Source organism: Macrobrachium nipponense, chromosome 4, assembly GCF_015104395.2.
Source record: "Macrobrachium nipponense isolate FS-2020 chromosome 4, ASM1510439v2, whole genome shotgun sequence".
Taxonomy (NCBI): Eukaryota; Metazoa; Arthropoda; class Malacostraca; order Decapoda; family Palaemonidae; genus Macrobrachium; species Macrobrachium nipponense.
The window spans coordinates 115,959,482-115,984,164 of NC_061100.1; the positions used below are offsets into that span (position 1 = coordinate 115,959,482).

The window sequence follows — 24,683 nt, forward strand, 5'->3', positions numbered from 1 at the left end:
ATTGCTGAACCCCCACCTGTGACGGAAGAGGAACAGCCTCCCTCCTACCTGGGGAGCCTCATTGTTGATGGGCGGGTTGACCACCACGCCCTCCTCTGAACTGCTTACTCCTTGCCGCCCTCCCTGTGCCACGCTGGCGAAAGTAGCCTCTCGCCCTACCTCTCGATTGCCTATTAAAGGGAGGGTAGGCCTGACCTTCATACATAGGGTTGAAGGCCGGCGAGAGTGCGTAGGAGGTCGAGGGTTGTGACTGAGGAGACAGCAGGAGGATGGGCTGGTTCTGCTTTGATGTAGAAGGTTGTCCCTGTTGGGTAACCGGACGGCCTGAACGAATTGCTGCTGTTGCTGGTGTTTCTGGTAAGGCTGGAACCTTTTACCAGACTTCTTTGGTTTCTTACCAGCAGTGGGGACGGATTCTTGCTTCCTCTTAGATGAGATACCCCACCTAGCTCTAAGGCTCTGGTTGAGCCTAGCAGCCTCGTGGTGTACCTCATTTACAGCGGACTCTGGGAAGAGATCCTCTCCCCACATGCTGGAAGCCAGGAGTCTATTAGGTTCGTGCCTAATAGTGCACTCCTGCAGAACGTGCTTTCGGCAATTCCTCCTAGCTTGGAAGAAGTCAAAAACATCCGTCTGAACCGTCTGAAGCTGGGACTTGGCCAAAATCTTAAACAAAGGTTTCCTGGTGCCATACGAGAGAGCAGCCATCTCCGTGATAATCAGAGAATTGAGGGACCTGCCAAACCTAGTTTCGAGCGTCGAACTCTGCCTGAATCAAGGAATCAGGCAGCCTTGGGAGCTTTTCCGCCGAACTGGTCCATAGCACAGTCCGGTTTGAGCTTACCAAGCTGAACGTTGGCTGGCAAGTTCTCCCACAATTCTCCGAAAGCTGGGAAGAGCGGAGAAGTAGACTCTGCTTCCCTTAGCTGTGGCATGGGCTCATCCTTGAGGACTGCCCTGAAGAGTCGTTTCTACTATTTTTGTAGCGAACGGAAGAGAAGCTCCTCCTCCGTCGCAAAAATAGTGAAAGGACTCTTGAAAGCCTGGAGCTTGGTGTTGGTACACTCCCAGTCCTCAAGGCAGTGAAACCCATTCGCGTTGAGCGTGATCTCTACTATAGAGAACGTTCTCCCTGGAGATCTTGTCCTCCCTAGTGAGCGCCGCTACGGTCAGCCTAGCATAACCAATGAAAGGCTGCGTCAATCCCGGAGGATAAAACTCGAAGTCCTCAATCCTTCGAGTTCCCACACTCCGGGACAGAGATCATACCATCTTTAAACGGAGCGTAAGCGGCCACTCTCCATGGGTTCTTCCATGGAGAAAGCTGGTAGTGACTCATATGGGGAAATGGAACTGGAAAATACCAGCACTTGCTACTGGGGAGACTGGAAGAGGGACCTGAGAGAGCCCAGCTACTCGGTCCTCATTCTCTCTAACTCTGTTAGAGAGATCTTGGATGGACTGGCCCGACTGAGACAGAGTGCTCGACAGTTGTGCGAACATCTGCTCGAACTTTGTTCCTAGGGCGGAGACTTGTGAGCCAACCATCTCACCTACCTGTTGCATCACCACTGCTGAGAAAGCAGTGGGATCAAAGGTGCTAGGTCCCGCTACTCCAACCGGCGTTACCGGAGTGGATGCGGTGGAGGCCGGAGAAGGCATTGGCTCGGCGGGAGCGCGAGCCTTCTCCTTAGAAGACTTGCTTCTAGAGCTCTTTGAATATGAAGAGCTCGGCTTAGCCTTCACCGCGTCAGCATAGGAAGTCGAAGACTTCTTAGCTGAAGAAGACGACGACGACTTTTTAGAAGTCGTCTTAACCAGGGTCTTCGGTTCTCTCTGTCCCTTCACCTTTGGGGGTACAGAGAGAGCGGGAGAGCGGGTAGGGATCTCAGATCCCAAAAAGCCTTGGAAAGAAGCAGTAGAAGAAGGGACAGGAGAAGATCCAGGAGCGCCCAAGGAAAGACCTTGGCACCCGACACACCTACCTCAACCAACAAATCCTCAGCACCTACCGCCATAGGCTCAATATTAAGGTCCAAGGTTGCGACGTCCGGGACCGACTCTTGCGTGGCCACGACCCGAAGACTGCTGCATCTCCTGCTGGATGGAGGCTATGAGAGGGCTGCGGATATGGGGTCAACATACCCTGTTGACTTGCCACCGGGGGAAGATCTGAACGGCCAGCTTCTTGTCCATATGTAAGGCTGGCCTTTGGCAGCGTTCTTCCCGAAGCCGCCCACCCACCAGCTTTCAGGGTTGCTAGGGCGACCTCCCTCACACCAGCAGCCTGAAAGAGAAGGCGAAATGAGCTTCTAATGGCGGGACGGGGTTAACAAGCTTATGACTAAGTGTTGTTAGTAAAACGATAAAAAAGGGATTTTGACGTAAGGAAAAATCTATTTCTGGGCGATTGGCTCGTGTCGCCAGCGAAATATCCTTTAATCTATTATTTCTAGGGTAAATGTACTAACACATACCAGAGAATAAATAAAATAAAGAAAAAGGTCAGTACAACTGACTCGCTCATCTCCAGAGGATGTCGGTATGAACACTAGGCGAGTGAGACCACTACCAGAGCCAAATGCCAATAGAAATCTCCCACTACAAAAAACCCTCCATGAGGGGAGCCGACCCACAGAGTGAGCAGCTCGTACTACTACTACTCCATCCATGCTGCCGACTGCTGCGCCTCTGGTGGCCATCCTGAAGTTAGCAGACAATCTTGGGCGAAGGGATGGGTAGGGTGGGATTTCGCTGGCGACACGAGCCAATCGCCAGAAATAGATTTTTCCTTACGTCAAAATCCCTTTTCTGGGCCTCAGCTCGTGTCGCTGCGCGAAATCGTACCAGAGAAATAGCACAAGATTGTAAACAAAATAATAAAATAAATTAGAAAAAGTCTCAAATAAAAAGACAAAATAAATATAAAAAGAATATATTGCTAAAAAGATACATATACACAGTGATACAAAAATAGAAATATGCTTAAATTACACTTAATTCTAATCATGTTTCTTAACATAAGGTAATTTACATATATACAGAGGTAAAATGGCTACATGTATCAAAATGGTATCTGTGTAAGGCATGTATCAAAAATATTATAGCAATTAATATAATCAAATGAACAAATTAATCACAATGATAATATATAAAGGAATGTATATGACTTAATATACAAAACCCGTAACCATTATAAATAAGATGTATCCCCTAGCATAAAAATAAGGGGGTAACATCCATGAGATCAATATCTATAATCATCTGTGAGTGTCCCTAGCAAAAAATAAGGGGCACCCACTACACCATCATAAAAGCAGCTAAGACACAAGGTGAATGTAAATGAACAAGGCAGGAATAGACGAACTGTTGGGTGAGGCAGGTAGAAAGGAGGACTGAATCTTCTACTACAGATTAGCTAGAGTCAGGGGAAACTATGTTACCCGCTGCTACTGCTGAAATTTCAGAGCTTCCAAGGACTTAAGGTAATGAGTTTGAACACTGTCGGAGATTTCCATCCGGTATACTTTTTCAACTCATCGAAGTTCATATGTTGGAAATAATTAATTGAGGTGGCTACTGCTCTGACATCATGTGCTTTCGGGAAAGAGTCAGGATTGGCTTGCTTAATAAAGTACAGGATTTGTTGCCTGATGCCTTTAATGGATAAAGTTCCACCTTTTTCCCTCTTAAAGAGGGGACCCGATGAGGATGAGGAGGTCCTGGACAGAAAGGCTCGTAAGGTTGAAAACTGGGCAAAGAGATACATCTTGTGGAAGGGGTAGCACCTTCCAAGGTTCCCACCTCATCAAAGGATCTTCATTCTTTGCTAAAAAGCTACGTTCCGGAGAAAGTAGGACTTCCCCAGTGGAAGGAATTGAATATGATCCGGATCTCTGGATAAAGCCGACAGTTCTGAAATTCTTGCTCCTGAAGCTAAGCTTAATAAAAATAGGGTTTTTCTTAAGAGCATTATAAACGAGCATGTGTCATTATCGGTTTCTGAAGCCAGTTTTAGAACATCGTTTAAGAACCATGAAACTGACGTAGGCCTTACAGAAGGTCTAAGTCTAGCACATGCCTTAGGGGGGGGGGGGGGGGGGTAAAAAAAATAGACGAGAAGTAGGAATCCGTCAAGTCTATGTTGAACCCAAATTGAAATATCTTTTTCAAGGCTGACTTGTTTGTCGTAATCGTGCTAGCTGCTAAACCTTTTTCAAATAAGGATCTGAAAAAGGATATAGCTGAATTAACTGTCATGATTCTAATATCTGATTCTCTCAGGAAGATTGCTAACTTTTTGACAGCAGCATCATACTGTCTCAAAGTTGAATCCCTTTTATCGGATTCCAAGAAGAGAATATTCTGAGGGTCAATATTCGCATCTCTTTTTGCCGCAAACTTCATGAAATCCATAAAGTTAGGGTGGGTTTTGAGAATCCCTGAGGAAGCGAACACAGTCTTCGTTTGTACTGACTGGGAGAGCCTGGGATTGGGGATCCGAAGAGGACGAAGGCCCAGTTCCAGAATTAGGGGATACCAATTGCTCTTCGGCCAGTCTGGGGCTACCAGAGCCACTTGACCTTGAATGTCCTGAGTTTGTTTAAAACTTTCATGAGAAGATTCAACTGGAGGGAAGACATAAATTTTCTTCCAGATGCTCCAGTCTAGAGCCAGGGCGTCCGTGGCATAGGCCAGAGGGTCCAGGTTGGGGGCTACATAACACGGCAGTTTGTGGTTCGCTTGAGATGCGAAGAGATCCACCTGTAGCCCTGGAACTCTTTGAAGGATCCATTGGAAACGAACTGATGTCCAGTGACCATTCCGACTCTAGGGGCACTGATCGGGATAGCGCGTCTGCTATGACGTTTCTCACTCCAGCTATGTGAGTGGAGGAGAGATGCCAACTGAACTTGTCTGCCAGGGAGAGATGGCTACCATGACTGATTTAGATGACGTGACTTGGAGCCTCCTCTGTTTATACAATGTACTACCCTGCGCTGTCCAGAACTAGCTTTATGTGGGAGTACTTGGTGGGCGCAACTTTTTTAGAGTCAAGAACACTGCCATTGCCTCCAGTACGTTTATATGAAACTGACGGAACTGAGTGACCAAGTTCCTTGAACCTTTTTGACCTGGGAATACCTCCCCAACCGCTTAAGGACGCGTCTGTGTGGATGGTGATCCCTGGTGGAGGGAACTGAAGGGGTCTGACACTGACAAATTCTTGACTTTCGCCCACGGCCGAAGTCGATTCTTTAGAATCAGAGGGACTGAGGATAGTTTGTCCCTGGGACCTGACATTTGCTCGTGAGCGCCAGATTCTGGTTAGGTCTTTCAGTTTGGCTTTCATTAAGACGTTCGTCACTGATGCAAACTGGAGAGAACCCAGGATCCTTTCCTGAGTCCTCCTTGACGCCAGTTTGTGACCTAGAAATTGCTTGACTGACTTCGCTATTTCTTTCCTTTTGGTTGATGGAATCGACAGAGTATGGGAGATAGATTCCATTGAATGCCCAGCCACTGAAAGTTTGACTCTGGAGTGAGTCTTGACTTGGTCCTGTTTATCTTGAAGCCTAGATATTCCAGGAACTGAATCACTTTCAGTGTAGCCTCTGTTGCATTCCTCGACTGTTGAAGCCCAGATCAACCAATCGTCGAGATACGCTACTACCATAATCCCTTGTGTCCTGAGTTGTTGCACTACCACTTCCGCTAGCTTCGTGAACACCCTGGTGCCACGTTGAGTCCGAAGGGAACTACCCTTGAAGGAAATGTCTGGTCTCCTATCTTGAAACCCAGATACGGACGGAAGTGTCTTGCAATAGGGATATGATAGTAGGCGTCTGTAAGATCGATAGAGGTGGTGACGGCCCCACGGGGAAGTAAGGTCCGCACCTGCGAGATCGTGAGCATCTTGAACTTGTCGCAGCGGATGGCTAAGTTTAAGCGGGACAAGTCTAAGATTACCCTTCCCTTCTTTTTTGTGAGCCTTTCTTTGGCACGCTGAACAAGCGACCTTGAAATTTTAATCTCTTGACTCTCTCTATAGCTCCTTTCTGAAGGAGGTCCTCCGCGTACTCTGTCAATTCCTTGGAAGGAAGTTGACGGAAAGGTCTGGATGGAGGTGGGTTTCGTCAACCAGCTCCAACCCAGGCCTTTTGACACTATGCTCTGAGCCCATTCGCTGAAGTTCCACCGGTGGCGAAAGTGAAACAGCCTCCTTCCTACCTGAAGTTCTTCATTGGTTGAGGTAACCGCCTCGGCCTCCTCTGAAGTGCTTTCCCTATTAAAGGGGCCTCCGATCCTCTCCCACGAAAGGAACGCTTACCTCTGCCTCCCTTACCCAGCGGTCATACTTCTGTGAAGCTTGACTCTCGAAGGCTTGATTGTAAGCTGGAGAGATGGCGTAAGAGGTGGAGGGTGGCTGAGGCTGAGGGGATATCACATAAATTGGCTGTGATTGAGCTTTAGAAGTGGAAGGTTTTGGCTTGTTTGGTCACTAAGGGCAACCAGCTGGAACTGTTGCTGAGGAAAGCGTGTCTGCTTTTTCTGGTAAGGTTGGAAACGCCTGGGTTTTCCTCTGCCCCTTACCTTTCGCTGTTAGGTCTTGCCTCCTCTTAGCCGTAAGGCCCCAACGGTCCTTAAGGCTCTGGTTCAGCCTCGTAGCCTCTGACTGGACTTCCTTCACCATAGCTTCTGGGAAGAGATCTGCTCCCCAGATGTTAGACGAGAGTAACCTATTCGGCTCATGCCGAATGGTTGCCTCTTGTAGGACATGCTTCCTACAATTCGTTCTAGCAGTGGCAAACTCAAACATATCTGCCTGTACCGTTTGAGTCAGGGATTTGGTCATGAGCTTAAAAAGCGGTTCTGAGCCATAGGCTATGGTTGCTACCTCGGTCATAGCCATAGAGTTAATTGATCTGGCTAATCGCGATTTCGCGTCAAATTCAGCCTGAATAAGGCTATCTGGGAGCCTGGGTAGCTTTTCACCAAACTGCTCCATAGCACAGTCCGGTTTGAGTTTGCCAGCTGAGAAGGTGTTCGGCAAGTCTTCCCACAATTCTCCCGGCTGAGGGGAGTAACGGAGATGTGGGATCTGCTTCCTTCAATTGAGGTATGGGTTCCCCCCCCCCCTTCTGGGCCGCTGGGATGGTAGACCTCGCGATCTTTGTCAGGAACGGGAGCGGGGTACTCTCATCCATTGTGAAAATGGTAAAGGGACTCTTAAAAAGTTGTATCCTGGTATTAGAACAATCCATGTCCTCTAAACACCTGAGCCATTCTCTCTGAGGCCTGGTCTCGTGAATAGAGGACTGTTTCCTTTGGTACCCTATCATCCCGAACCATGGCTGAAGCTGTGAGCCTTGCGTAGCCTATGAACGGAGGCTGGAGGTCTTTCGGGTAGAACTCGAAGTCCTCTATCCTTCGAGTTCCAAATTCCGGTATAGAAATGAGACCGTCTTGGAAGGGGGCGTATGACGCTACTCTCCATGGGTTGTTCATCGAGAACGGAGGTAGCGAGTCATACGGAGGAAGCTGAGTTCCACTCGTATTGGAAAGTGGAGGAGAGGCTAGAGGGGCTTCTCTCAGTCCGGCTATAATGGAGTCTTGGGAAGTAATCCTATCCGACAATCGAGAGATCATTTGTTCCATGCTACTCTTTAGGGACCCAACCAGGTCGCCCACCTGTTGCAACAGGCCAGCATTGGAGTCCAAAGCCGGAGCTGCTGCGGAGGTGGAGGGTGGCTCTGAATCGGAACCAAGGGTAGCGGAAACTGGTGACTCTGCCGGAGTGCGAGATCTCTCTGGTGGAGATTTACTCCTCGAGGACTTAGAACGGAGCTAGAAGCTTTAGACCTGTCTGCTCCGGGATTTCCCAGCCGGAGACTTACGTGAGGAGGATGAAGCCGATAGTCGTCTTCTTAGACGACGACGACGTCTTAGTCAAGGATTTCACTGCTTGACCCTTGACCTTAGGTCTAACCTAAGCCGTCAGGTAGGGAGTATACAATTCATCACCTGTAAAGCCTTGGAAGGATGGAGAGGTTTGCAGGAGTAGAAGAAACAGTTACGCCCAAGGGTGACCCTTGGGTTGTCCACCGTACCTACCTCGACCAACAGGTCGTCTACACCTACCATAGGTTCCACATTAATATCTAAAGTCGCGACGTCCGTGGAGATATCCTGGTCTTGGTCAGTTAATGAGGTAGCCAGCTGTTGTTGGATGAAGGCGATAGTCGGGGCCGCCTCTACTGGGTCGACGTATCCTGTCGCCTTGCCTCCGGGGAAGATTAATACCGCCAACCGCTTCTCTAGGATGTAGGGCATACCCTTGGCGGCGTTCTTCCCAAAACCGCCGACCCAGGCCCGCAGGGTTGCCAGTGCGGTATCCCTCACTGCCGGCGCCTGGAAGAGAGGGCGTAGATTAGAATTAAGAATCACTTAAAACTAAAACTTAAAGTATAACTTAAACTTAGATGCCTTAGTTAAAGTGAATGATGAAAACTTAAGCACTAAAACAGAAGCGGAGCAGCTACCGGAGATGGAATACTTACCCCGTCTAAAAGCTGGCTCACCAGATCGTAACATATGGTACACGTCTCATGGTACCAGACCTGGATGTCCCCGTGCGGAGTCGCGCATGAGCATGGGACCGGCAAACTTCGTGTCCACATGGGTCCTGAAGTGTGGCGGCGGCTCCCGGATGCTCACAGTTGGTGGCCTGTAAGTGGGAAGACACATGAGATCTTAAAGAATATCACTTACAGGGCTAAAAGCGAACAGAAGAAACTCCGTTGCATGCCGGAGCTCGGAAAAAATTTGGGCATAACCCCTCCCTGCTTCGCCTGAATAGGCTATAATCCCGAGAGATCCGGTAAGACATGTAAGGGAGGGGGGATGTTTAAGGTACTTAAGATAAAACTTATAGTTAATCTAATAACACTTAAACCTAAAACTCAAACGAACCGGACCAAGTCCAGTGCGTAGCGGAGTGTAGTAACTCAGCAATACGGTAAGGTTAGCAGGGACCCCACTGTATGTTCCGGTCCACTCTACTGGGTGGACTAACATCTTTCCGCTGGATGCAGGACTCCGATCAGGAAATGGAGCCCTAGTAAGGTGGGAAAGAGCGAGAAGACATACAGGCTCGAGCTAGCACGGAGCGACAAGGTAGCAACGGATGGGGGGAAAGGCCAGTACCCCCCGCCACGTTACCACCCGGCCGGACCGAGAAGCTGGAGAGGTCGAGTCCAGTCTGGGTCTGTCCCGTCTCCCTAGCCCCTCCGCCTGGGGGGAGAGAGGGAGGCAGGCTCGGGTATGTGGAGCGAGCATGGGCAGACCGACCCACCCTCCCCCGACTCTATGGAAGAGCGGGAGGGGGGGGAAGGGGATGGGCTCGGGCAGTGGGCAGTCTGGCTGTCGGCGTGATCACGTAGTGACCACGAGGCGGTAAGACCAAAACAAGACAACTAATCCTAGGACAAACCAACTGATCAGAGAGATGCTATCGGAAAGCAAACTGAACTGGAAAAGCAGTAGCATAAAGGCCCACTAGGCCAAAACCAACTGATCAGAGAGATGCTATAGGGAAGCAACCAAACTGATGAGCGGGTAGTATAGGCTCAAGGAGCCAGGAACCTAGCTAAGCCACCAGACTCCTAACTAACCTAACTATAACCAAATACATAGTAAAATTAAATAAAATTAAAAGAAAGAAAGCAATATAGTAGGAGAAAAAAACCCAGGAGTGTACGACTAACCCGAAGGTAAGCCTACCACTCAAAGCTAGTCAGAGGCCGATACTAAGAGCCGGGACTAGGGTCTGGATAGAAGAAGCCTACATAAGGTAAAAGACATGCATGCATGACAAACCTGAGTAGACAGTACCCTAAGTAAAACGGATAATTAATATAGAGCGTACACAGATAAGGGGATGTTCTAGGTATGGGAGACCAAGAACGAACCCACCACGAGGCAGAACCATGCTGCCATGCTTCCGACCCAGAGTTCGTATTTATACCTAAAAAACGGCAAATACTGTCTCAGGGCCGGAAAAAACCACAAATAACATAAATACTGAGTACTTAACTTAGCTGCTGCGATAGCTGCACGCTCCATTATAGATAAATCCAACGAAAGGGCACAAAAAAAACAGTAGAGAAAAATAGCACGTGTGACTCGTGTGCGCTAACTGAAAAGGATGGCCACCAGAGGCGCAGCAGTCGGCAGCATGGGATGGAGTAGTAGTAGTACGAGCTGCTCACTCTGTGGGTCGGCTCCCCTCATGGAGGGTTTTTGTAGTGGGAGATTTCTATTGGCATTTGGCTCGTGGTAGTGGTCTCACTCGCCTAGTGTTCATACCGACATCCTCTTGGAGGATGAGCGAGTCAGTTGTACTGACCTTTTTCTTTATTTTATTTATTCTCTGGTATGTGTTAGTACATTTACCCTAGAAATAATAGATTAAAGGATATTTCGCGCAGCGACACGAGCTGAGCCCAGAAAAGTCTATAATCGACTTACCCCTCCACCAGCTGACTGGCCAGGTCGTAACAGATGGCGCAGGCTTCCGGGGTGCCAGACGATCATGTCGTTGTAAGGCGTGGCACACGGAGTGAGACCTGCACTCATCGTGGGGCGGCAGGGGTCTACAACGTCGCGTTGCACCCAAGGACCTGACAGTTGGTCGCCTGTAAGTGGAAAGATACATAAGTATCAGGAGAACACTTACAGCCTAACAGTTGCTCCGCTGGTGCCGGAGCGAGAAAGTTAGATTAAACCAGAGCCCCGCCATAATACGTGTGGTAGTAATATGGTTGGTTTGTCCAAGGCTACGCCGGAGACAAGAGATAGAATCCAACCAGGTGTGGTGTGAAATGAAACCACGACGGACAACGGCGGAGATGGTATACATATATAAATAAAATTATAGAAATCATCGTAAAACTAGGTATATCCTTAAAAATAACAATAATTATCAAACCTTTCCCCCCCTCCCGTCTACTAGAAGAGTGCCCGGTAAGAAGCAAGCTCCCTTCCGGTAGCGGGGGAGAAAGGTAAGGATATAGTAGGCAAGCAATCGACCACTAGTAGTGACCACCCCGCCCGCTGGCGGAGCCAGTAATCTATAACCAAAGGTGCCCCGGCTGCGGCGGAAGGCTCCGTTCGTTACAGAGAGGGAAGGTGGCTGAGCAACTGGGGAGGGGGGGGAGGGGTTCTCGGCGTAACACGGCGGGAGAGAGAGAGGGGGGGGGGGGTGGCCTACTCCTCCCCGTTCCAACAACTACCCGCTCGGTGACCCGGTACCCGATGAGTGGTCGCCCTATACCCCCGCTGGGGAGAACCCCTGGCCTCCTCAGAGAGGGAGGGAGGAAGGCAACTGAGGTTGTCATGGCAAACCAAGGGGTCCCCCAGATCCCTCCCTATACCTGGGAGGGAGGGAAGGGGAAGAAGGTAAGGTGCGAAGAACACGTGACCGCAAGTGGCCTAAGCCGCGATAGCAACACAACCGTGAAGGGCCACGTGAACCAGACTGTACCAACACATGGGACATGCACCTAGGCTAGCCTAACACCCTAAATAGAACTAAAATTACATCGTAAAGTGGAAAAGACACTTTTAGTAGAAGAAAAAAAGCAGCCACAGGAGAGCAAACTGTTCCGAGGAACAGAAGCCTGCTCGGAGCCAGCGATAGCCGATGAAGAGCAAGAGCCGGGTGGGATGCTGGGCTAGAACACAGAATAGCCCTAAATACCAAACTAAGAGAAATGGTAAAAAGGGCTAACTAGCTAAAAGGCGATGTAAAAAAAAAAAACGATGAACGTTGATATAGTAAGCCATAAAGTATAAGAAGGAAGTCCCAGTATGGAAGACCGGAATTCTTAACGAGGCAGCATGGAGCCGCCACGAGTCGACCGGGAAACCGTATATGACCTATTAGAAGGAAAATACTGGTTCCTGGAAGACTAAAATACAGTAAAACACTACTTATGAGGCACTTAACTTAGCCGTTGCGATGGCAGCACGTTCCATGACGGATGATGAGATAAATCCCGAAAAAAGAGCACAAGCAAGAAAATGCGTACGAACGCTTGGCGCTAATAATTAAGGATGACCGCTAGGGGCGCTGCTGTCCGTGGCGTCCTCTAGTAGTAGTAGTAGCGGCCGCATCGCCCGTTGGTATCAGCTCTCTCTTGTGGGGATTCTGATTGGAAGGTCTAATTGGTGAATGTCTCGTGGTAGTGTTCCCACTCGCCCCTATTCCCATACCGACACTTCTTTTTAAGAGTGAGCGAGTCAGTTTTACTGACATTTTCTTAATTTTGTTTTTCTCTGGTAATTTTAGATTAATTTTACCTAGAAAGAATGATATTAAGGATCCTTTCATAGGCCGACACGAGCTGAGCCCAGAAAAGAATTGACAAGCATACACTTCCTCTGCATTATCATCATAATACGAAAGCATGGATGACTGCAATGCTGTTTGAAGACTGGTTTGTTCATTGCTTTATTCCAGAAGGGAAAGATTGTAGGAAAAACATCATCCCCTTAAAATTTTGCTGATTCTCAACAATGCTCCTGGACACCCTCAGCACATTGGAACTATTAACGAGAAAATCATTCTCCTCATTTGAACGTGAACTGAAACTTTCAAGTGAAATGGATGAGAACCCAGATCGGTTTACTACAGTTGAAAGAGCACATCAAGACACTGTTGCATGTTACCGAGTCATTTATGAAGAACGAAAAAATGCAGTGTGCAACCTACAATGGCTTACTTCTGCAACAGAATGACCCCAATTCCATTGCCTTCCCCCACACTTGAGTCTAAATCCTCTACATCTGGTGACTGCCAATTCCTCGAAACACCTGAACTAACAGAAGAAGAGATACTATTTAAAGGAAGGTAAGTTGATCCTGTTACTTTATTATACTCCTCTTCTTCGGATTTTTAGTTATATGTAGCCATCAACAGCCTGACGCCATTCAAGTGCTCCAACGACAGACCGAATCTTCGCGAGTACCCCTTACAGTACATACACATCTGAATTTTGAGTTATTAAATTTCTTTTCATACTGAATTATCATAGGTAAATCTGCATAACCTCCAGAATTAGCTGATATTATTAATTGCTATACTGTATCAGAATTAGCTGATATTAATTGCTATACTGTATCAGAATTAGCCGATATTAGTAATTGCTTTATTGTATATGTATAGAGTATACTGTATAGTGTTAGGCTAGGCTACAATATATGTACGTACATATACGTAGATGGCAATGAATACCCTACTGTAGGCTATGCTCATTCGACATACAATTTTTCCAACAAACGTTGGGGTTTTTGGCACCTAACTCAATCATAAGTAGGACAATATTTATGTCCAACATTTACCATGGTAGGATGTTGAACAAGGGAATATCTATATGACTGCAACAGCCTTTCACACTAGCTTAAAAACTACTTTGAGACAACTGTGAAAGCTACCTTGAGGAAAGAGGGTCTTCCTAAACCCTCTTTCTGAACAACTGAAAATCATCTGAATAAACAGTGCAAGTGTGCAGACAATCAGAGGAACAGATATTTTAAGTACTGGAGGAAAATATTAAATTTATTCACTTGACTCTAAGGTTCTGTTGGCTCTGATGAGAATGACGACAAATAATTGCTTATAAAAAGGGCTACTAGTTTGTTGATGACTTTAATAAACTGGCTGCTCTCTTTATGACAATGCTATAAAAGGGAACTAAGACCTTTCAAAATTTTGCAAATTTGAGTAAGATGACAAATAAAACTCCACAACGCTATGAAAACTTTCCAACACTGTAAAATTTACTATACTACCTTATTCTCAGACTTTGAAACCTACTAAATTCAGTTAATAAGATAAAGTAATTAGCGTTACTATTTCTATAAATAAAGCATTCTTTGGACAGCAAGCAATAATGCAAGATAAGCTCTGCACATAATGAAAATGACCTACCCTTTTCTTGTAGGAGTAACACCTGTTGCTCCCAGTCCATAAGACTTCTTTGTATTCACGATGTTGATGGGGGAGCTAACCTGCTTAGCTCTTACAGAGGCTTCTTCAGCCTTGATGATATCAGCTAAAGTGTGTGATTTCCTCCTGCTACTAGATACCTCATTTTCTTCGGTGTTACTGCCTGAAAAATAAAGTGAATGAAATCTTGGGTTTTACATTAACCCAAATTTGGTTAAGAATACATATCCCTAGTTTTGATAATTAACATGCAAATTTTCTAAATATGTATACTACTGTTCTTGAGTATATTCCTTAGTGTCCTGTGTGACAAACAATACTAAGACTTTTTTGCAGTCCTGTCAGCCCCATCTGTACTGCTTTTAACTTTTAATTTCATCAAAGCTCCATCTGCATTGCTTTTCAACTATCATTTAATCCAATCTCTTTGGTCCTTTCTCATCTAGTTCTTCGTCTTTACTCTTTTCAACTCTCATTATAGGGCGTACCCATTGACAAATACATATTCCATTCTCACTACCGGTAACATCCCTGAGAAAACGGGTTATAATGATATAGGGATAACTTGCACAAGATGTTTTGATTCTCTCATGATTCTTTAAAGTCCAAAAATTTGTTTACACTGTTTTCTCAAAACTTACTTTTTTTAAAACTAAATGCTTCTTCTTCCAAGAAGACTGAATCAAATACAACAAAACTTTTAGTGTCGCACATATAACTATCTTTACTTCACTGTCAGAAAAATTTTTTTATGCAAAGTTTTGTTTTTTGCATATTATTTTTGAAAAGTGGAGTCATGATTATTTTAATTGCAAAAAAATTTAACTTAAGAGGTCAAATTTCTAAATTTTCCCACAAGAGAATTTTCATTATTAGTCGTAGAATACCTGGTTAAAATCTGAAGCAAATCCCTTCTATCATAAGGTAAAAACAGTCCTTTACTTTATAAAGGGGCCTAATGGTATAGGCAAGCCCCTTAACCCTTACACTGGCGTCCCCACTTTGTCACAATATCTAGCAGATGCAACAAGGGATTGTTATAACTTGCAGCAGGAATAGACTGAATGAACTCTACTGCATCTGATATACAAATCTTTTGAAGCCCCTTTGCCAGTAGATGGATTAGGGCATCTATGGTAGTTAATTCTAGATCTGACTACTTCTAGGTGACCTGAAGCCCCAATTCCCCATATACCTGGAGAAGTTGTAACAAGTGTTATTGAAGTTCCTCAGGTACCCACAGTCTTACTTCATAACTGTGTGTCCGGATTACTACCAAAGCCTGAACTTTGGTAAATAACTAAGGGATGTGGTCAATTCAAAAGCATAGCACCTTGAACTGGAACACCTTCCCTAACCTAATGATTCAAAGGTCTTTCTGGAGTTCATGTGAATATGAACATGGAAACACACATCAATTAGGTCTGTGGTGGTCTATGAACCCATCAGCTTTGGCTACTGTTTCCATTCTGAGAGGAATCTGCCTAAGGCACTGGCTCAAAAGGTTGATACTGTTGATTTGGTGTTATCTCCTCTCGACTGTGGAAATTAAGATACTGTACCGCTATAAAACCAAGGGACGCGCTCCACCATCTCTCTAACATCAGAAACTTCAATTTTTATGTTAATGAGAGCTTAATAACCTCCCATGATCATCCTTAAGGCCAAGTACAGTGGTCATAGGTGACATAGAGAAAAAAAAGATGGACAATGGAAAGTTTGAGCTCCAAGTGATGAGCTTGAACAGAACAGTAAATTATCTTGTAAAACCCCTCAGTCTCCAATCAAAGAACTAGACATGCCAGTGATGTAGGTTACATGGTTACATGATTTGATTGGTGATTTGGGTTCACCTCCTGAGACAACCTTATGTTGCTTCTTATGTCCCTCTATAACAAAGACAGCATATCCAATCCAGCATCCAGCTAAGCCTTGGTTATATTGGAAATGTCATCATCAGAAATATTCAGAAAGATAAAATACAATAATTAAAAATTTGCACCAGTCTAGGAAATAATGTCTTCACGTCAGCACAGACATGAAGAATGATCTGGGTTTACAACTGAGAAACAATGCATCTGTATATGCAGATGCAGTATCTGCCTTTGTACATTTTTCTTTTATATTAAGATGACTTTTGCCTTAGAAAATTTCACAACAAATAAAAGTGTGGTGATATAAGAGTGGTCTGGATAATCAGTAAATATAAATTTCTTCAAAAGTTTGCAAAAATTCATAGTATGTACACAGGATCTCTGACAATCTATTATTATCAATACAAAGATGAAGTAGGCAAGCATCCAACGCACAGTAATTTTTAATCCAATAAACTTATATCGTTAATATCACAATTTTTTAAGGTAAATTATATTTTTCTTAACTATTCAAATCTGAAGTCCTTTACATTAGGAATTACTGTCAGCGAAGCTGGAAACAGCCACTGAGCATTCAAACAAGGTGGTTAGGCATTTAACTACTGTCTGATAAGTGCCCGGATTTAAACATTCCGATTTTTCTTTTGGCCCAGGTGACAGATTCGGGGTGGCATGAGGTGGGCATGAAATGTAATGTAAAGAACCTCAGGTATGTAAAGTTAGGAAAAATACAATTTGCTAAAAAAATTTGATTTGTTCCTACACAATATTCAAACCATAAGTCCTTTACATTAGGAAGAAGAGAACTTGCCTCTTACAAATTGATTGGAGTATAGGAACTGCAAGATCAGATGTTAGTCTTCTGGACCATTTGCGAACGAGGGAGACAAACGTATCCTAGACGAAAATAGGATAGGATGAACCTTGAGTGTCAGAGGTAGTAAGGCAAATACAAGTAGTACTATTGGGTTCGACTTACATCAGGGTCTCCTTCCTCCTCTTGCTATAGGAGGGAAGGGATTACTTCTATAAATCTAGGAAAAGAAAAATAGAACGGGTGCTTGATGAATAACTTACCTGTATCAACTGCTAGATCCAATATGTAACAGCTCGAGTCCACTCTCTACCTGGAGGAAGAGGAGGAAGAGGAGGTAGATGAGGGGGAAGGAGAAGGAGAGGCCAGTCACAACCGAAAATTCTAAGCAAGATGCAACCCTGCCCTGTTAAAAAGAGTCAGGTACAAAGATCCCAAGGGGGAGGGAAGAAAAAAAAAGGTACCCAAGGACTTGTGGGCAATGTCCCGAAGGTAGAAGAGGTGAGGGTGGTCTGGCATAACCACACACCTACTTTCAGCAACTGAGGAACCAACAGGTTCTTCTGGAATGCGAGGGTTGGAGCGATGCCCTGACTTTGTGAGCTCTCGGGCAGAAGGTACTGGTGTCTTCTTCGCCAGCAGCAGAGTACACTTTCCTGATTGTCTCATGAAGCAAAAAAGAAATCACGTTCTTGGACAGTTCTTTCTTAGACGAGCCAGTGCGAACAAACAGTCGTCAGGCTTGAGATGTTGAGTCCTCTTTAGATACTGCCACAGCACTCTTATTGGGACAAAGTAGCACCTCATCTGGTCATTATCTATAAAGTCCTCAAGGGAGGGGATCGTGAAGGACTCGAACCTGGCATCAGGGACCGCTGGAGTCTAAGTCTTCGCCATGAAGGCCAGGATGAAATTGAGTGTAACTGAGCACCATCCCCTCAAGTGTTTAACATCGAAGTTAAGTCCATGCAGTTCTCTTACTCTCTTTGCCGATGCCAGGCCCAGTAGGAAGACAGTCTTGAGGGTCAGATTCCTATCTGATGACTCTTAAACGTTTGTATGGTGCACGAGTAAGGCTCCTCAGGACGAGAGTCACATCCCTAACAGGGGGCCTGAGTTCCCTCGGTGGGCAGGACCTTTCGAAACTTTTCATCTTCAGTATAGCGAAATCTCAAAGGAGGACAAGATGTCTACTCCTTTCAGCCATAAGACTAGGCCGAGCACAGCTCTAAAGCCTTTCACAGCTGAAACAGAGAGAAGAGTTTCTTGAAGAAGACGAGGAAGTCTGCAACCTGCTGAAGAGTAGCTCTATGACACAAACCACTGCGGAGGACTGTCCGAGGTATCCAGGTATCTCTAATGCTGCACAGCATGAACAGCCTCTCACTCACAAGAAATGGTGGATAACCTCCAGCCGTGAAGACACTGCCTGGTGGTACTGTATTTCAAGAGATTGACACAGAAGGTTGCACCAGGGAGGAATCTCTCTCGGTGCCTTGGAGAGCAGAGCTAGCTGGTTGGGGTACCAAATGGTGGGAGCCACCAGAATCATCCTGAGATTCAGGGTGATTGACACTTGGTTGATCACCTTGTGAAGACAAAATGGAGAGAAGGAGTATACATCCGAGGTTGTCCCACAGGTGCTGGAATGCGTCCTCTGCAGCGGCCCAAAGGTCCAGCATGACGGAACAGAAGACCTGAAGTTTTCTGTTGTGCCGAGTGGCAAACAATTCTATGACTGGACAACCCCCAAAGATCGAAAAACCTCTCTGTGATGTTAAGAGTGAAGGGACCATTCCGTCCCTATCACTTGATTCTGACAACAAAGCTTGTTGGTCACTACATTCCTCTTGCCTGGAATGTACATGGGCTGACAGCCCTACAGAATGAGCCACCGCCCACTCGTGCTCCTGCACTGTCAACTGATGGAGTGGGTTGGATATGAGACCGCCCCCTTGTTGACATATGCCACTACTGTGATGATGTTGCTCATCAACACCACAGTATGTCCCATCACTTGATCCTGAAACTGTTGGAGGGTTAGAAAAGCCACCTTGAGTTCCAGGATATTGATGTGAAGGTGCTTGTCGTCACAGTTCCACACACCTTAAGACAGAAACTCCTCCAGGTGTGCGCCCCATCACTGGGTAGACGTCTGTGAACAGAGGTATGTCCAGAGGGGAAGTATGTAGGCATACTCCTATTAAGAGGTTCCTGTCTTCCAGCCACCAGTCTAGGTCCTCTCTCCCCTCCTCCATGAGAGGAATGAGAAAGGATTGAGGGTCTCAAGACTGGGACCAATACTCCTTCAGCCTCCACTGGAGAGACTGAAGGTGAAGCTGCCCATGTGGGACCAGCTTCTCCAGGGACTACAGGTGACCGACAACAACTTGCCGGGCTGGTTGCTCCAGTCGAGACAGGAACGGCTGTGCTGCCTTCCAGAACCTGCTCATACGAGACTTCGAGGGGAAGACTCTTGGTGCTACCGTATCTAACAGCATGCCCAGGTACTTTATTCTATGCTTGGGGATGAGATCAGACTTCTGAGATTCACTACAATCCCTAGTGATTTGTAGGATGGATGGATGGGTATTTGAAAATACACATCCTTCAAGTCCACAGTAAGCATGAAGTTGTTCTCCCTGTGGCGAGCATGGAGCGTGCCGTCTCCATTGTGAACCGAGTATGGCAAACGAATCAGTTAAGGGGGGATAGGCCTATGACCAGTCTCCAGCCCCATGAGGCTTTCTCTGCAAGAAAGATACAGCTTTAAAAGCTCGGGGACCAGTCCAACAAGACTTCCACAGCACCCTTGCTCAGCATGGCTTGCATTTCTTGCTTGAGTGAGAGATCATTCAATGATGCAGGAACGTAGGTAAGGAGACGGACTGGAGAGTAGGTGAGGGGTGGCCAGGACTCAAAGGGATGTAGATATCCTTCCTAAAGGACATCTACTACCCAGGTCTTGGCTTCATATCGTTGCCATGTTGCCCAATGGCTCATAGACAACCCCTCACCAGCGGCAGCAGCTGGAGGGGAATGCCACCCCTAGCATTTCCCCTTCTTCTTCTTCCCTTTGCCCCTTTTTCAGGAGGGAAAAGCAGGCTGAAAGGGGCACGAGTGCATGCCTTTCCCAGAGGAAGGGGAAGGTTGGTTGTTCCTGCGGGCACCCTTAAAAGTCTGGGACTTCTTAGGGGCCAAGGAAGAGCTAGCCTGACCCGAAGGTTGGCAGTGGCGCATGAAGACCCAGAGTTCTTGGGTCCATCACAGCATTCACCAACTCCCTAGGGAAGAGAGAGGAGGAACCCAGCAGCAGTCTGTTCCTTAGGGTTACTGCCGACTTGGGACCAATGCACCTGGCGATCCGATTCAGGATAGTGTCCCTCTTCTTCAACACAACATTTCTCCCAAAGGCTGCCATGGCAGTAGCCTCCAGATTCACTGCTTCTTAGTGAGAGATGGAGACCTCCTCAAAAGTAAGATTATGCAACAAAAGACCCAGACCTAGACAAACCAGGCTAGATCAACCTGACTGGTTGGCAGTGACCTCTAAGGGGGCATGCAAAACCCTTCTGGGGGCACAGTAGGGGGAAGAGCTTGTCTGAACGGTTCAAACGAAGCAAACTCTCTTGCCCAGAAACAAACCGTGTTTACCTGGTCGAGCAACCACTCAGCAAGCGAGGACAGTGGCAGCCCCACCTAAACATTGGGTTCCTTCTTACGCCCCCAAAAGGATTTGATGCCATGGTACATTTTTGCATTAATCAATCAATCATCAATCAAAAGGATTTGACCCCCTAGATGCTGACCCCTTGGCATGGGTAGGGGGTTTAGGGACCACCAGCTGAGCTCTGATGCCTGGTGGGATTGCTCTCTCACTGGTCCTTGGGGCCCAGCTGCTGATCCAACTAAATTAGTCAGAACTTTTCTTTCTTTCTGCAATTTTTTCATTCTTACTACATCCTTCTCCTTCATGTAATATTTTTTACTAGCATTTCGGTTTAATTATGTGGAATTTTCCACTTTTGTTAAATTTTACTGCTTAGGTGAGTCTGAGAAGGGATCGTGTTTTGGAAGGGGACCCAAGAGGTAGTGATGGGACCCCTCCCATTGCTACCTTGAGGGCGGAACCAACTCCAAACATCAGCCCATCGGAATCCAGGGGGGGCTGGTATTTGGGATGGGACTCCTGGCTTTTATCCGGAAGCCCACCAATACATTTGGAGTGGGGAGTCGGTCCTCATTAGTGGGGGCAGAACTCCCAGCAGGCAAATAGGCTTATATCTGGGCCACTGCAAGCATACTGGTGCTATCCCGTAAGGGTAGGGTATGGGGTGGACCATTGGGAGTCGACTCTCACTTGTGCCATTGGTGGAGAATTTGAATACCTGACTGACCCATGATACCTTCTTGATATAACCAAGCAGTTTACAAATATATTGAAATTATGGATATCGACCAGGCTATCACGCGGAACCATGCACAGCGACAGCAGGGTGCTTTTAAACTGGTGGATTTGATGTGAATAATAGAGTGCTTTATTGCACTAATGTAAGCCTTTCGTTGGACTACGAGTGCTTGCATAGTGTTGCAAAACAGTTTGGTAAGGTGGAGAGGATTAAAATGCTTCTAGAAAAAGACAAGCAGTCTTTTTTCTGCATACATTAGATTTTCCTCTCCCCAAGAAGCTAGTGAGGCACAACTGAAATTAAATGGCCACATTCTAAATAACTGTTTTAGGCACCAAGGTGTTTTCAGTGAGGAATATGAACGATTAACCATTTGATTTTGTTCCTAAGGAGGAAGAATGTGGACCAGCAACATATGCCAGGATGCTTACTCCCCCTATATGGCATGTTGCCAGTTATAAGGAGGGAAGAGAAAATTTCATAAAAGCTACTGAATGTATTGAGAACCAAGTAGGTTCTATTCCTATCGGTAATCTGAAACGATAGAGAAAGAACTTGCTCATAAAAGCAGGCAATGAGACGCAAGCTGTTTTACTATCAAAGTTTAAACCCCCTAAAAGTGGAAATATTGAGGCTATCACATCGCACAGATTCTTTAACACGCTGAAAGGGGTAGTTTATTCCCGAGACTTACATATTTTTAATGAAGAGGAGATTCTCCTTAGGTGCCCTCCTTGTGTATCTCATGTAAAAAAATTGGGAGGGGATGCAGCTATGCTTTTAACCTTCTCCTCCAATTACTTGCCTGACACCATCAATGTTGGCCATGAGAGGATGCAAGTCAAAAAATATAAAAGAAACCCTAACAATGTCGCAAATGCTTTGAATATGGCCACATTCAAGACTCGTGTGGAAACAATAAGAGATGTTGTGTGTGCTCTGCTGAGCATGACAATTTGGACAAGTGTGAAGCAGCCCGTTATTGTTTCCAGTGCAAGGGTGATCACTCTCCAAACACTAGGACTTGCCTCAGGTACAGGTTTGAGCAAGACATGTTGGCAGTGGCTGATAATGAACATCTCGGCATCAGTGCAGCAAAGCGTGTGGTAATGGGGGCTAACAAGAGTGCAAACTCTACCTATGCTTCTGTAATAAAGTTGAAGAAGGAACAGTTGGGTCATTGGGGGGTCTCTTCCTCAAAGCTAGTGGAGGCACCTGAAGAGAGGTTGTCCTGATCACTTCCCCGCCCTTCTTCACTCAACAAGTTGGACAAAGAAGGCAAGGAAGAATTCTCTCCCAAAGGAGAAATGGCCAGAGGGGGAAGCCTCCTGGCAAACAAGGGTAGTCGGGTGCATGTTACCCTCTGATGACGCCATGGAAGACGTCCCCTTGTAATGTTTCCTCTGTCAAACTTTACTCACTGCCCAGGTGACCAGGAACCCACCACACCACAAAAGTAAATTTGTGAGAACACTCATGCCCCCTGTAATGGGTACACAGAGCATGAGGATTGACATCATCACAGGAGCCGAAGGTATGGCATGTTTTCCCACCAACCCCAGGACACTCTTTGGGGAAGGCAGACTTATGTGGCTAACTAAATTTGTGAGTTTGTATTATAATTGCTCTGCTATACAAATACATATACAGCAATTCAAAACAAAAAAAAGGAAAGGACCCACTAGGAAAATACTGAATGATGGTCAGGCAGAAAGCACCACGACACACGTTAGCATCACAACATGGCCAAAAGCAAACTGGTATGTTTACATTAGGGTAGGCAAGACTCCTGCCTCTGGTAGTTAACTGCCTAACCACCTTGTTTGAAAGTTCAACAGCCTTTTCCAGCTGCGCCAAAAATAATTCCACATGTAAAGGACCAATGATTTGTATATTGTGTAGGAACAAATTCTTTAGGGCATTCTATTTTTTACAATTTCAACAGGATGACTTACTACAAAACATAATAATGTATACACTTAAGTAAAACTGAGCCACTTTAGCCACGGGGACAAGCCAAAGAAAAATGTAAAATTTGACCTAATTTAAATTTATAATTCATTAACAATGGTAACTGATAACATGAGTTCCTATTCTTTTTATCTAAACATGCAAGTTATTCATTTCCTTCAAACAGTAAGAAAACCCTAACCACACGAATTAATTATAAATATACAGGAGAATGACTAATAAAACAATTGTACCTAAACTGAAAAAGGGCATTATGTACTTACTCCAGGCAGGAGGTGATGTTCCCCAGCAGGAAGATGGAGTTCTAGCCCTCTTTGCCTCCCCTGCTGTAGTTGTGGTTTCTGAATCAGCTAATGCTACTGCAGCAGCCTCTGCTGCTTGTTTCTTTCGTTGCTTCTGTGATAACTTGTTGATTTTACTGTAAATGGTAAATGTCAAAACAGAAATATACATACATACATACATACAGACACACACACACATATATAATATATTATAATATATATATATTATATATATATATAATAAGATTTTTTTACTATATAAATTTAATAATTTCATATATATCTATATATACAGGGCAGTTCCCCACCGGGTTACGACGGGGGTTCCGTTCTTGAGACGCGTCGTAACCCGAAAATCGTCGTAAGCCGGAACGACGTTTGGAAATATGTCTTAAACTAATAAAAAGTTATAAAAACCTTACTTGTAATCCTTTGGTTACACTACATGTTGTTTCCTGTAGTTTTATGTACAACCTGGAGTTATTTTCATAAAAAAATGCTGGTTCTTGAAGGTAAAAACTATTGTAATCCTCTGGTGACACTACATTCTTGAAGTTTTATGTACAACCTGGAGTGATTTTGCAAAATCTTGAGGGCTACAAGAACAGTTGATTACTATTTACGTATCATATAGACTAATTAAAGTAAACGTATCTTTAAATAGGCTTATATATTAGTATCAACAAAACATTTCCTGGCATGAGTCAGAGGCTGTTTAATGAAACGAACACTTCTCTGTCCTATCTGTTCAGAAAATAAACGTTACGTCAATCCACGAGACCATTGTTGCCAAGACGTCTCTCTCTCTCTCTCTCTCTCTCTCTCTCTCTCTCTCTCTCTCTCTCTCTCTCTCTCTCTCTCTCTCTCTCTCTCTCTCTCTCTCTGATCAAATTACACTGGAACCTTGACATACGATTACCCTAATATACGAATGTTTTGAGAAACAACAGAAAATTTGCGAAAATATATGCTTTGATATACAACGAAATATTTGAGATACGATTTTACGATGTGATAGTTGTATAGGCGACCGATAAATGGCGTTCAGTCTGTTTGTTGGTGCTGCATTGTTAACACGTCGTTGTTTAGTTCGTTGTATTTGTGCCTATTTTTCGTGTTATTTTGTCTATTTTATTATTAACCATGGGTCCCAAAGCTAAAGACAAAGCAGGTGATAAGAAAAAACCCAAGAAAATTATTTCGATGGAAGCAAAACATGAAATTATAGCAAAGCATGAACGTGGCGTTCGTATCGTCGATTTGGCAAACGAGTATGGTCGAAATCCTTCTACAATATCCACGATCATCAAGCAGAAGGAA

The 24,683-nt window shown here is 45.4% G+C and overlaps 1 protein-coding gene across 1 annotated transcript in view; it reads right to left on the minus strand.

Annotated features, from left to right (window-relative positions):
• Nucleotides 1–24,683, minus strand: part of LOC135211490 (inhibitor of Bruton tyrosine kinase-like) — a 154,887-nt gene that overhangs the window by 28,756 nt on the left and 101,448 nt on the right. Inside the window, exons 11-12 of the mRNA XM_064244797.1 lie at nucleotides 23,343–23,497; nucleotides 13,994–14,174 (exon numbers count right to left, since the gene is read on the minus strand). Coding sequence (XP_064100867.1) covers nucleotides 13,994–14,174; nucleotides 23,343–23,497 — 336 coding nt within the window. The remainder of the gene's footprint in view (nucleotides 1–13,993; nucleotides 14,175–23,342; nucleotides 23,498–24,683) is intronic.